Here is a 14,448-nt window from a genome sequence, read left to right as displayed (position 1 = left end):
TTGGACTGTGACTATTACAAAGCACTACTAACATGTGTTCACATTGACCAGACCTTCTAACAAGCTCTCTGTAAATGGTTGTCCAAGAAGCGCCTCCAGATAATCTCTTAAAATGACCTATTCTATAATGTGCGTGAGATAAATACACAGATGGTGATGGCAGACAGTAACGATGCCAGGCCCGCTAAAGATCATGCTGTGTGTTTGACGAGTAGGGGTGGTGGGTGTCATTGTTTATTTGTTTTTGTTTTAATGAATCTTACTCTGAAAACTTTAAAATGCTAGGTTTCTTCAAATCCTTGGCCACAAAAGACAGGAGGGAAAAATATCTTTAGTAGAAAGTAAAGGTAATGCTTTAGTTCATACTTGAGAATATTTCACTACGGGAACCAGCATTGCTGTAGTTTTGCGTGTAGAAAGTCCACAGCAACTGTGTATGCACATATACAGATCAACTGTGTGTGTAGGTACTCACTATATATATATTTATACATATATACACATACTCACATGCCAGATAATTTCCAATACATCTCTTCTTTTTTAAAAATCCCACTTAAGAGACTTTTCAAAGGTTATGAACATTATAAACTCTTAATTCAGAAGGAAAGTACGCTTTGGTTTATGATGTAAGCAGGCAGCCTAAGTGCAGGAGGGAAGTAAAATGCAAGGTGGCCACTAGGCTTGGCTCCTGCAGAAAAATACATCATTCTGCACAAATACACGTTATTCCACAGACTGCAATTTGCCTTCTGAACTGCATTTCTTATTCAAAAGATCAATGAATTTGTTGGTTCATAAACATAAATAACATTTTATGTATTATATTCCAAGAATAAGCTCTAATAACACGATACACAAGCTAACAAATGCCATACAACTGCTCCCTTTATGATTCCAACTAACTTTCCCAAATAAAAGTAGAAAAATTAGAATCTGGAGTCTCATTTTGATACACATTTCCATAACAATGTGTCCCAGTAAAAGTACAAACGTGCCAGAGTTCCTAAAGCCACAGTCAATACTTACTCTTAACGTGTGATGCTCTTGTGCTAGCAATGCTGTGACCTCCTCTTGTAAGGTAATGACCTCCAGAAATTGCCCCCAGAGAGCCATAAGAAGTGAGCAAAGCTGAGCAAGATTCATATTTATAAGTTCTGCCAGTTCATCAGGATTTTCCATTTTCTGAAGTCAGGAAAAAATATTTACATGATTAACAGATGAGACTGTAATGTACAGACAAGAATAAAAAAAAGTGTATTTTATCTTAGTGGGAATTTTAATTTAAAAAGTAACTTCCAGATGAGAACTGTTTTGTCTAAGTATCAGAATTGAATTAATCTATGTTACAACACTAATAGATTATTTTATGTTGCTTTAAATATTATCCAGTTGTCTTTTAGAATTAGGACTCCTGAGCTTAAATTAAAGCAACAATTCCATTTATGGCAACAATAACTGAGTTGCAAATGTTGGATTTTCTAACATGTAAAAATACAGCGTGCCTGAAAGGAACAGGAAGCAGGAAACAGAAAATCAATACTTGCTATGTTAGTCCAACTTTGATACAGTCGTAAAAATTTAATAAAGACATCTCCATTTCAGAATATTCACAACTCACAATAACATTTATATGATGGTATATATCTACATACACCTTAAGCATAATCAGGAAGCAGTGTTACAGTATAGGTTTCCTAGAACCAGATCACACCAAGACAAATTCAGTGCAAAACAAGTTTTTATTTCTTAACAATGTACTGTAATCCTGTGATATAGTCCCACGCCAGCCAACTGTAGACTGCTAGGCTTATGTCCTCTGCCATTATAGAAAAAAAAATAGTTTTTCAGAAACTCATTGCAGGCACATAAGGCACTGAGCCAAAGGGTTTAAAAAGCAAAGATAGTAAAGACGCAACTCCAGCAATATTAAAGAGCAAGTAGAAAAAAGGATTGCAAATACTGAAACACCAACTTAACAGGCGAGAGTGGATATAGAGGAACTGCACAGAAGAACAGAAAGGAGAAAATGGAAAAAATACAAATATACTTTAGCAAGCTAAGGGAGAAACTAAAGAATTCACAGAAACTATGCAAATGCAAAAAAACTTCTGATATTTAAAGTAAGATTATCTTATTAAGCAATCTCTATTGCCCATAGAGAGCTAACTGTGCTGGCTTTGCCTCCAGTTATAAAAATGATATCCTTTTAAAGCCAGTGTTACATTTCCTTGCAGTTATATTACTACTACAGTAATGAAAGGTAAGCCTACTGTTCTTCAAAAGCTGGTCAGATGGCCCACTCCACAGCAAAACATGGACAATCTTTAAAAAAAGTTTCAACCTGTGCTTTAAACTTCGCTGTGACAAGGAAATTAGCTATTCAGCTGGGGCTACTTCTGACTAAGGAGAGAGTTGGGGAGACAAATTTTAAAGAATCTGAAGTAGACAGTGTTTCCTTGAGAATGTAGGGAAAACAGGAGAAGGAGACAGCATCAGGACAAGTCCTTCCAGATGAGGGGATGACTTGGAGAATCTGCTTTTGTACAACTTACTACTACTGCTTGATCTTCTAACATTGTTATTTGATACCATAAAAAAACAAATAATTCAAATTATAAATGCAGAAAATTAAAAATGTGATTTTAATACAAGTAATCCACCTTTCTATAATCTCCAGTTTCATGACATACAAAAGTTACTATGGCTACTTTTGACATGCCAAGCCACCAGATCAATAATTAAGTTTTGGAGTCAGTTGAGCAATTTCTCTTTGAATGAGGAAGAGTTGAAATAACTGTTGGCAAACCACATACAGGATGTTATCACTGAAACAGTTTATTCCCAAGTAGCATATGAAATGAGCATACTCAACTTTTATAGTTATTTCACTTAATAAATACATGGAAATATTGTACCTTTACTTCTTCACACAATTCTGCAAGACGAACTTCTACATCTATGTTTTCTGGAAAGATGAGAGGACATATTCATGAAAAATGTACTTTCCAAGTTGCAGAGTAAAACCAGTTATCTCACAGAACAATTTTAAAACACAAAAAAGAACCCACCAAATAAAACTTGAAGCCATATTAAGTGCCACAGTCAACTTTAAATCAAGTAAATTATAAAAGTAAATTATAAACTCCCATTGAAATAATTTCTCAGTAATTTCTGAGACTGAGGACAGGGCATGACTAATAAAAAAAAAGTTTTGCAATTGAGTATCAAGGATACCGATTTTCCATTCAGAATTATACTTGGAAATACTATAATTTAGATGATACAGTTTGCAGATTATCCATTGACAGCTGCTCAGCTATTCAGAGTTCACAACCAAGGTAATACAATTCCTCTTCTACATCAGATTTTCCAGAGATATCTTATTCCAATACCATTTTTCTAAAGGTATATTATTTAACTGATTTGCAAGCTACATGAATATAAATTCAATTCCTTAATTAACTGAGGAATTAGATTTTGACTAAAATAAAACTGTTGTTCAATTGATCTTTCAATAGCTCAATGTTAAGAGCAAATCAGTCTTTCATGGTATGGCAGCTTAAACTGGATGTGAACCTTGAATGACTTACAATGAAAACAGATTTATTCCTTCACGTACGATGTTTTTCCTTGTTAATCATTCCTAGTCTGCTTAAGGGAATCTGATCAATTAAATAATAATTTAGTACTATGTTTTGATTTCCTTCTACATCTGAGGTACCAGTAATAAGGGAACAATTTATAAAGCCTAAAATTGTCTGTAACAAGTATTTATAATTAAATCCATTTTTGAAACACAGTATTAAGGAAAAAACCTACAATGTTCTTGAAAACATACACCAACCAAACATGCCTTGAAACTCACAAAAATACATTTAGGACACGGGTAATGAACATAGGTTTACAACGGCAACAGTGTTTACTCAACTTGTCTTCAAATGATACCACCTAGATTTGGTAAACATATATTGGTTTTCAACTAATTGCATCCATTATACTTGGGTTTAAACTTAATGCCAAACAAATTAACTCGCACAACTCAAAGTTCTGAGAAAATATGCAAATTGCAGAAATGCATGAAGTTCTCAGAAACAAGTTTGGATATGTTTTTGAAAGAAACTACATACACCTGTGTTAGCTAAACAGTACTTTATGATAATTATTCTGAAAATATATGAAAACAGCTTAAGATATGGTACTACTTTTGGTGTGTTTGTGGCCACACAAATTTTGTCCTTAGTGAAAAAATTAAATGGTTTACTTATGAAACACAATACTGATTATTTATCTTATTTGTCACACTGCAATTGAGAATAGGCTTTGAACAACATTGAAAACTATGAAGTCTAAAATCATTAGGGAAAATCCCAAATTACAATGTTATACTTAAAAAAAAAAAAAAAAAAAAAAAAGACAGAATAGACAATACCAGACAAAAGGAAATTAAATACTAACATTCTACAGCAGTAACGTTAACCCAGCAAACATCTGATGTAATTTTGCAGGCTCTGCTAAAAAACAGTTTTGACTTCTTTTTAAAACAAAACCAAAATGCAGTTATAGATGATTAAGCTGGTGACCTACTATGAGACTGAACTGCTTTTTCATTCTTTTCCCATCACAAACTTCCTTGTGCTTAAACAGCACTGTTGTCTTTTGTCCAGCATCAGGCCAACACTGACGCTCTCCGAAGGGAGAACTGGCCATTTGGATATGGACAAATGCACGTTAAGCTTTGAGAATGTCTTGTGTAGTGTTTAGAAGAATCAAGCCTTGAGATACCAGAAGCAACCTGAAGATTTCTCAGCAAGAAAAGGTATTAGTCTTTAACTATCTAAAAAATAGAGTCTGTGATGAATTAAATGAAACTATAATTTTTAGCTATTTTATTTAAATGGTGACAACTGACTGAACTCTTCAATCATTCTTCTTTAGTAAAGTAGAACAACACTAAACCAAAAACCAGTAATGATTTCTCATTTTATTATCTATATTCAGCCTAGAAATAAGTAGCTTAATTCTGCAGACTTCATCAGAGTTCAGCATAGGTTCACTATGCCTGAATAGTGAAATAGTGATCCTGTTTACAAAAGAATGTAATATTTTGTATTATTAATAAGAATATAATATTTTATATTATTAATAAAAATCTGAGGGGTTATATCACCTGCTTTGATAACATACCTAGGTAGGCGTCTCTCTGGGTTCGTGGATATTTTCTTCTGAGAAGGCGTTCATAAAGGACCTGCATGCTGGCCTTGGCTAGTTATAGGGATTGCACACACATGACTAGTTACTACACTCCTTTTTTTCATCTGTGATTTATTATTTGCCTTAAAGTTAGTAAAAAAGCTTATTGCTAGCCTAGCAATTAGTGCAGTTAGATCAGTACATGAAAGCATATAATTTTAGTGTAGTTTCCAGATTAGATATCACTCGTGATATACATTAAGCTAGTATTTTTTATTTCCTGAAACCAATAACGCTTAAATGCTCAATTACAGTTATCGAGTCCAACAGTTGTCTGCACATGCTTCTGCAAAATCACTGTCTTGCCTTAAAATTATATGACAGAGCAATAGCAAAGCAAACAGAAGAAACAAAATTAAAGATATCATAATTTAATTTAAAACAAAAAAGTGACGATTCTGGGATTCAAACAGGACTTGAGATTCTCTTCTGCAATGGCCATTTAAACTTCACACATAAAATCTCCACTATAAAACAGTTCATTTACTTCAAAAATTAAAAATAAATGCAAGTAACAATTGTGTACTTCGTAAAGTCCAAAGAGCTTCAATCTCTTTACAGACATCACAGAAACACAGCTTTTTATTTCTTACTGTTGACGGATTTTAGAAAAATTAGTGTTAATGGTAGGCATTAGTTATTTTTCAAGAGCAAAATGTGAGTAATAGTAGCATTAGTCCTTTTTATTATATCATTGTCTCAATCAATGTATATACAAAATAACTGAAATAAATAAATAAAAAGATTTACAAATAAGAAAACAAAGTAATTCTAGCAGAGACTTAAAAAATAACAAAAAAACCACCCCACAGGAAACAAACTGTCAGCAGAATATGTACAATGAATGCTAAATATAAGTAGTAATTTTCTCTTGATATATTTATTTTGAGCGTTTCTGTTCAAGCTTGCATTCCTAAAGGTAAGCTAAATTACCCACAGAAATTACAAAAGGTCTAACTCAAGTTCCACTGAAGCTTATGAAAATGATTTTGGTGATTTCAGTCATGTTTGAAAGATACAACCCAACTATGCAACTCAATGGCTGGCTTTTTTCTATTATATATATATTTTGTAGCAATGCTTTAGGGGAATTGAAGGTCCTATCTGAAACATTTAAGCATGGTGATTTAGTCTAAGCCTACCCTTACAACAACAATAGTGCCAACAGATTGCGTTTGGGAAAAAAGCACATTTTGTCCTTAAAAGGAAGACTAAGAGTTGAGTCATTCCTTTAGTAGGGTGTTCCCCTCCATATCAAGATTGAGATAACTGACACAGAAATATTTTTTGCACCATGACTGTAGCAGTATTTTTGTTTCTATAAAGAAAATTTTTGTTTCTGATATTTTTCTATGCACAGATTTGTAATGCACTCTCCCCCTCCAAAAAAAATTTTTTTCAAAAAGTAGCTTTGTATTTTGTAATATACAAGTGAAACTTTCTTTGTTTGAATCACTAATTGACCACATCACATTTTTAAAATAGCTTTCCTATCTCAATTTCCAACCTTATTGTTTCATAATGCTTAGTTTTAACATTGGTAAAATTAAACAATACAAAAATCAGTAAATGCTGTCTACAAGCAATGTAAATTCCAAAAGATCTATTTTTTGCATTTAAATAGAACTTTACATAATTAAAAGTTATATGCTGGATGAGGAAAAAGTCTAAATCATCCTTTATAATGCCAATGTATTTTCCTTTTTTACTTCTACCGCTTTCCTAGTTCACAAGTTGAGGCTAGGCTCTCTAATATACCTGCATTCTACAGAAATGTAACATACGTTTCCATACATTACATTTCATGTAATATTTTCACAGTTACTTTTAACAAATGTAGCTAGTGGAAGTCTTCACTGCCATAAAACTTAAATTTCTTTCTATAAGACTGTCCTGTAAGAGTTTAATTTTAACTTTAGTAAAGACATAGCTGCTCTGAAAGCCTATTTCAGCTGCTCAGTTTTATAGAAACAGTTCTTGCCTATTCAGATAATTTCCTAATTCTTAGGTAACTAAGTCTGTTTAAAAAGCTACACTGTGAACTGAGCCAGCAGCAATTTCTTCTTGTAGGTCTTTTTTCACATAAGTTTCCATTGTAATATTCATCTTAAATCAAAGCTTACCGAGTTCCAATTTCTATACAAATATACAATGTTTCCTTATAACAAACAAGTGCAGCATGTTACTTGGATTAAGAGTTTCTCTAAATTTCTCACCACTAAATACAGTGATTTGAAATAACAGGGCAAATCAAGACCAACAAGAAAAAATATATTTCCATAAATTCAGTCTGTTATCTCCTAATTTTATTAGTGACGTGACAGTACTTGTTTCTTTTTTTTGTGAGTTATTAAATTCCAGCTCAGTTCGAGCAAAAAGATTTTAGATATACAAGATGTATGAAATCAGTGCTAGTTTAGTCTAGAAGAGGGGTAATCTTAATAAACATCGACAGGAAAGTGATACATTTTATTAAATTCAACATACCCAGTTCAATTCGGTGAGAAGAGGGGAGCTCCTTTGTTATCATAATGAAATAGCTATGTAACCCTTTGAAAGCAAGCAGCAAACTGGCACAGAGAGTGTAGTGGAAATTATAGGCATGGCTGAGGAAAGACTCTGAAACAACAAAACTGCAACCCTAAAGAAACAGGAAAAAAGATGAGGCACATATTAATTTTGTACAGTAAATGAAGTGTTAACACTAAATAACTAAAAAGACAGATAAGCAAATTGCCTCTTTTCACAAACCTCATCTGTATCTTTGCAATTTTCAATGGATTGCAATATATTAAAGAAGAAAGTTAAACACTTAATATTGTAAGCTTTCCATCTGCATGTTCCTCAAACATGTAACATAGCCTTTTGGAACAATTTTTCTCATTTCCTGTATCATATGGCACACCAAAGTAACTCTAACAGAGTTCATTCTTTATCTTTTTCTGCAGAAAAGATAAAATTCGCACTGCCCAACAAAATACAAATAAAATCTTAAACTGATATATTCTTACATCTGCTGATAACTGTTTTGTGTAGTTATTGCCAAAGACCACACTTTCAAGAGAAGGAATCACAGAGTCCCTGTTTTGTGCTGGTGCATTCCTGTTCAACCACGTATTCTTCACTGGGCGAGGAAAACTGCAAAAAGCACAAATGAACTGATAACTTGAACATACCATATGTCACAAAACTATCATAGTTAAAACAAATTCTTGATTTTTTCTTGAAAAGCAGTAGAGACAAGGACCCTCAGTAAGATCCTGGAAGTTCCTAGCACGGTGGGCTGCTTTTTTAAAACCCCTCAGGACGGCCCAGATACCTCAGTTAAGTTTCTGGTGCTGTGCTAGGGGAGCAGTGCTTCTAAAGCAATTCTCTTCAAAGCACGTCTCCAGCTAGTTGGAGAAATTTAAGAAATTATTACCCTCAGCTGTTCTGTTGCCATCTCTCACCATGAAGGTCAGCAGACTGTGCCAGGAGATTGTAGAAGCTCTTCCTCATTATTTCCAATGCAAACCTCAACTAATTTAAACAATATTCCTGAAAGTTTAAGCCATAGAGATAAATTTTGAACTGTAACAGGTAAGAAGCATTCATTTTCTGCCAACTTTGCTGCTGAAGCAGTAGCAAGCACCTGGAAAGCTGTCACACAAACTGCCATTACTCTTTTCCTAAGGGATGCCTGACCTCTGGCTACTGAGGAGGAGAGCCCATCCTGAACCCCTGGGAGAACAGAGCATCCTGCAATAGTAGCCTTGTGAGAAGAAAGAACCAGGAAAAATGAACAAAAGATGAATGAACGCGGAAAGTGCAGACTTTTAGGTAATGGGCAGAAATAAGCAATGACAGGTTAAAAAGAGTAGATTGTACAGGACTCCAGGGCTGTAACCAAGTGGAATTATCTCCTCTCTTTCAAGGAAGGCGTTAATACTGGCTGTTCCCAAGAGAAGGTGAACCTGGATGCTACTCTGAAAATGAAAACACTCAAAAAGTAACCCCCTTGGAAAGGAAGGGGTGTCAATAATGTGAGCGTGACCCAAACAAAGGAGCAAACTGTCACCCAGGAAAGCCCAAAGGACAAAGTGGAGTGAAGTCTGCAACGTTCAGGTTTTTCAGAAAGAGGTGCTCCAGAAAAGCGAGCCTGATATGGACAAGGCAACTATAAAGTATTCGCTAAATATTACAATATGGGGTAGCTCAGCTGAAATGAAACACTGTCAATTTGGAGGTTTCTTCCTCTCCCCACACCTCAGACTGATTCAAATGACAATTTGGATCCTTAAAATAATTTTGTGGACACCAGTAACATTCTACTCTAAAGATAATTGAAGAAGCATGGAAGTTGCTATTTTGTTTCAGTATCTCCTCACACAAGCTATGTCAAGTTGAGGTTTAAAATCAAATAGCCTTATTGTATCATCACTTGAAAAGCCAGAAACAGGAAAAAAATGTGTGAAAACCCTCAGATTTTCTGCAACCTTTTAAAAAGTCAGCAGGGACAATAACATTTCTGACTGATAGTTAGTAACAAAACCTGGTTTTCATTTTTTTGACAATGAAGGGAAGTTCAACTCTACAGCTATGGGATCAATACAGGTGAAACGCCTGAATTTCACTTGTGGTACAGTGTGACAACTTATGCTTTACATACATGCTGCTACTTTAACTGCATTATTTTATCAGATGAAGTCTTCAACAACAATACTAGCTTAAGATAATTCCCACCTCCTCAGTACTTGTTCCTCTCCCAAATAATGCTGCGCCATCCCTTCAGATGTGCTGGTTCAGTTACTATATAACCATGCCTAAAACACATCACCAAAACAATCCAACTTGGAGGGGGAAAAAGAGAAAGAAGAAAAAAAGCCAGTTGAATCCTTCAAACCAGCACAGTCCTACTGCACGGAACAGCCGTCTAACATACACAGAGACGTAGCTTTCCATGATATAAAGACAGGGACAAGCAGTGGGCTAAAAGTTTGGACTGAATTTGAATATGAAGAAACCTGGGGGAAGTAGCATGGAGTATTTGAAGACCATGAAAGAAGGCAAAGATGGATATGCTAAAGAAAAAGCTGTGCAAAGAACACTTCATATGTGTGACTGACTGTATGGCCCTTTTTCACACTTACTTCTGAGATAGAGAAGGGAGGTAAACAGAGGTTGCAAAGGGTGACACAAGTGAATGAAATAAAAAGGCTTCAGTAAAAATTAAGCAAAAGCTATTTTAAAAAGAAAATTAAATTCTCCAGTTCCATTTACTTCAGAAATTGCTAAGTGCATCATTTGCAGACATCATTGCCATTACAGTAGTAACTGAAAACTGTGAAGATAGCTAACAGAAGATGCCCTATTTGTTGTGTTAATGGCACCTATTTCAGTCACTAACTAGAGTGAGCAGCAGATCTTCCTTATTAAGAAAATGTTTAAGTATTTGTACATGTAAATAGTAATGTATAAATACAGATATTTATACACTCCTCATCTTCTCTGGTCTTGGGTATTATTCTTCTACGCTACATGCTCTTATTTGTAACAAAAACAAACTCAAAATTTGTCCCAGGTAACTCTGAAACAAGAAGTTTCTCATCCCTCTGGGCCCTGAATTCCAATATCATCATAAGGAAAACTATATTGCCCATAGATTTAACTCCTTCCCAAGTATTCTATTTTTATAACATTTCCATTTGGACACTCAATAATTTATTTGTATTTTATTAACAAGAGATTACCTTATCAATGGCTGATGCAGAGCAACCAAAGAAGCATGGACTATAACTGATATGACAGAAAGGTGGAAGTAATCAAACATAACATTGACGTAATGATGAAGGCCCCGGTGTAAGTTAAAGTGCAACTTTAAAGTTCGGCTACTAATTGGCTGTAGTGTGCTCAGGTCATCGGGTCTAAAAAGAAATTAAAACAAAACAACATACAATTAGAACAATCATATTTAAAGTGCAAGGTAGCAATTTAGCATAGGTCTGTCTATACTTTGGAATGCAATGACATCTCCCCCAGGAAGAAGAAAAAAAAAAATCAAAATGAGACAAACCAGTTATGAAATCTTAACAGACTTCAGCATTGGATTTCTTTTTTACTCTCACATATGTCTAATATGATCACACTATGCCTATATATAATACAGATTTAATCAGTTTAAAGAGTTAACATATATCATTGCTTTAATAAAATCTTCTATATTTAAACTTACGAATAGTCTGTATCCGTGAAATGTAGATCTAATGTTAGCAGAAAATTCATTTCATTAAGAGACTCCTCAATCTAAAAAGAAATTGTAGAAGCATGAAATCTTTTCAGGTCCCTTGTTTATACTAATCCAAACTGTACACAACGAAGACTTAATTATCTGAATATAGTAAAGTTGAATGGCAGATTACCTTCCTCTCATCTAACAGCATTTTTATTTTGAAAATCATCACGTCATTCACAGAAACTTCCTCATTTTTGTAAAGAATCTGAAATGTTTTACTGCAAACTATATTGTCATGGATTGAAGCAGGAAAGGCAAGATCTGCACCTGAAAAGAGAAACAAGTATTAATATAATTGGCCTAGAATTTGGAAACCCCAGAGCAGCTAATAAGTGGAACTATCATTCCTATCAGTTTCATGACCACTATTAAAACTGTAACACCAACAATGTCAGCAGTTCCCGTTTCAGTCAGCAACTGTTTGAAGAAGTGCATTTTGTTTCAAAGAAATACTGTATCAATATTTTTAGTGTAATTTGCTTTTAATGTAAGTTCTGGCCTGAAAAATTTTTGCTTTGTTCCAAATTGCAGTAAGACATTCTAGGCATCAAAAATTCTAATAAAAATCCTGAAATCTGTCTTGTTTCATCCAGCATTCATGTTGATTTGCAAGGTTTAACCACACTGAGAGCTCTTAATTACCTACAGATGAGGCAAAGAGGTTAAATGACATATACCATTCCACTGAATTAATCAAGAACAAAGGTGGTTCCCTTCTTTCCTTCCAGATCTTTGGATACTACTCTGGCCAGACCAGTTCCAAGCGTATGACCTGAACCTTACATTTCTCATTCGATACGACACTTCTGCTTTCAGTCCAGACCCTGCTCATCAAAAAGAGTTCAGAAAAGTGGGATAAATGGTTGGGGAATCTTTTGCCAAAGAGGCTAAAAGACTTGTAGAAGAAATGAGAAAGGGCATGGTTTAAAACAGTTTTTGAGGAAGTATTTTGCATAATAGCAAGGGTTTACCACACAGGAAATACCATGACAGGCATTATCCTGTGAAACAACAGGAAGATGTTGGGAATTTGGAAGAACAGAAGTAACAGAAATACCAACACTTTCTTATCACTCCTCTAACAAGCAGGCTCAATAACATTAACATCTTCCAGAATACAAAGTCTTAGAAATTGTGTAAATGGGGGTGCAAAAGATTTTTTTAAATTCTTTTGATTCTTCTTAATAGATTACTTCAAAGGAATCCATAAAATAAGAGGAAAAAAAAAATCTGCAAAGTTTGCCCTTTACGGATTTGGGGTCTGCAGGCCTCTGATAGAAAAATCACTGCACCTAACAAACATTCTCACTCTATAGTCTTCAGAACACCTTAGTTCACCTTCCCTTCCGAAACCAGAAACAAGTAAAAATACTGGGTTTTGCTGAAGTGCTTTCATACGTATCATCAATTTAGGTGTCCTGGACAAAAAATGCTTACAAAGGCTGAATTATTGAAGTGCAATTCCCCTATGTACAATGCCACTTTCAGGTTATATCCACCCGTGTCATCTGTTGCAGGTGAAGGGCAGAGCGGGTATGGTTTCACATGACATGTAATCTGAAACAACTGCACAGCATCAGCAAGAGGGATCTCCCACTCCAGTCTGACACAAAAGAAGTAACGGAGACACGTGGCTGAGGTCCCACTTCCTGAGCAGTGTCCAACTCCGAGTTACAGCCCTCGGTTCTGCTGACTTCAGTGTAACGTGAAACTGCACCCTCAGAAGTGAGAGAGGAGTCGGAGAGGAAAAGCTGACGCCAGGAACAGGCTGAGCCACATCTACGTGGGAAGCGAGGTCTCACCAACGTGAAGTCAACAAGGCAGAACTACTATTTTTTAAGTCAACTACGCACTGACTAGCCAAGACTATTTCTCGGCTTCTATTCACACAAAAAGCCATCTCAACAACAGAGGGGAAAAAATAGTGTGGAATTAGTTTATTCTTGCATAGTAAAAACAGACACCTCATTCCTAGCCTGCTTTTTTGGGGCTTTGTTTTGTTTCAGTTTTTTTTCCAAAGACCGGCCAGAAGTTTCTGATAAGAGGAAGAATTCAGAACAGCCTTAAATCTGAAACAACCTCATACAGGCTAGAATTACATACGTTTTTCTTTTAACTTTCTAGAGCATGACTACATCTCCCTTTAAATTACAAGAATGTAGACCAGGAGACCTTCACAAGGCTGGAGCTAAAGCAAGTGACTTGCTGTATCACTTCTGTAATGACACTCGTTCTGGGTCCTGAGCACTTCTGGTGAACTACTAAAGGACGTGGGAAATAGAAACGGAAGAAAACTGGATTTAAATTACCACAGGACCTCAAGTTGCAGTCTTAAATGTTTACATCCTTTATGCCTAGTGACAAAAAAGCTAACACGTATGTCACAATTTACTAACAAGATTGCAGCTTTCTGAAAAAATAACTGAAGACCATTCTAAAATATACCATGAAATGGAAAAACTTTTTTTTCAGCAATACTAAACATATCATTAAGTGACACTATCAAAAAAGTATGTTTTACTAAAGGATCACTTTAGCAGAGCTAAATTCCCTAAACCACACTAAACTTTGCCTTTAAAGTGGAGTAATTTATTTATTTCACACAAATCCAATAAATATTCAGGAAGCTTGACTAAAATTCAGTATCTACATTGTTGTTCTACTCAGAGTTACTTTTAAAATAGCCTCAAAAATTCAGGTTTCAGTAATCTCGTATCACATTTTCTCAGATTGTAGTCGGTTTTTCTTCCTTGCAATTCCAAGAATTCCACCTGACATTTGAAAACTTAATTCATTTTTTGCTTTTCACATTTTTACAGCATGCAGAGGTATGGGCTTCACAGAATTAGGAGAGCACTAACAGGTTTCTCCAGGTTCAGTTTGCCTGGACAAAGAAACCAAAAGTGAGCGCTAGGTTAAAAACA

General features: G+C 35.0%; 1 protein-coding gene across 5 annotated transcripts in view; it reads right to left on the bottom strand.

The window, feature by feature from the left end:
* FAM135A (family with sequence similarity 135 member A) overlaps window positions 1-14,448 on the bottom strand; it is an 86,237-nt gene that overhangs the window by 33,296 nt on the left and 38,493 nt on the right. For 4 of the 5 annotated variants that reach the window (XR_012653015.1, XM_075046435.1, XM_075046433.1 and 1 more), the window contains 8 exons: window positions 11,652-11,791; window positions 11,465-11,535; window positions 10,983-11,156; window positions 8,265-8,391; window positions 7,741-7,894; window positions 5,188-5,265; window positions 2,919-2,968; window positions 1,030-1,185 (listed from right to left, as the gene is read on the bottom strand). Coding sequence is in view for 4 of the 5 variants with exons in the window: in XM_075046435.1 (XP_074902536.1) it covers window positions 1,030-1,185; window positions 2,919-2,968; window positions 5,188-5,265; window positions 7,741-7,894; window positions 8,265-8,391; window positions 10,983-11,156; window positions 11,465-11,535; window positions 11,652-11,791 (950 nt within the window). In the remaining variant the exon portion in view is untranslated. Of the gene's footprint in view, window positions 1-1,029; window positions 1,186-2,918; window positions 2,969-5,187; window positions 5,266-7,740; window positions 7,895-8,264; window positions 8,392-8,674; window positions 8,768-10,982; window positions 11,157-11,464; window positions 11,536-11,651; window positions 11,792-14,448 lie in introns of those variants that run through there. The other variant, XM_075046436.1, reaches the window with a different exon arrangement.

The sequence above is a fragment of the Buteo buteo genome, chromosome 15, assembly GCF_964188355.1.
Source record: "Buteo buteo chromosome 15, bButBut1.hap1.1, whole genome shotgun sequence".
Taxonomy (NCBI): domain Eukaryota; kingdom Metazoa; phylum Chordata; class Aves; order Accipitriformes; family Accipitridae; genus Buteo; species Buteo buteo.
Note: the sequence above shows the minus strand (reverse complement) of the source record. Positions and strands in the feature narration are given on the sequence as shown.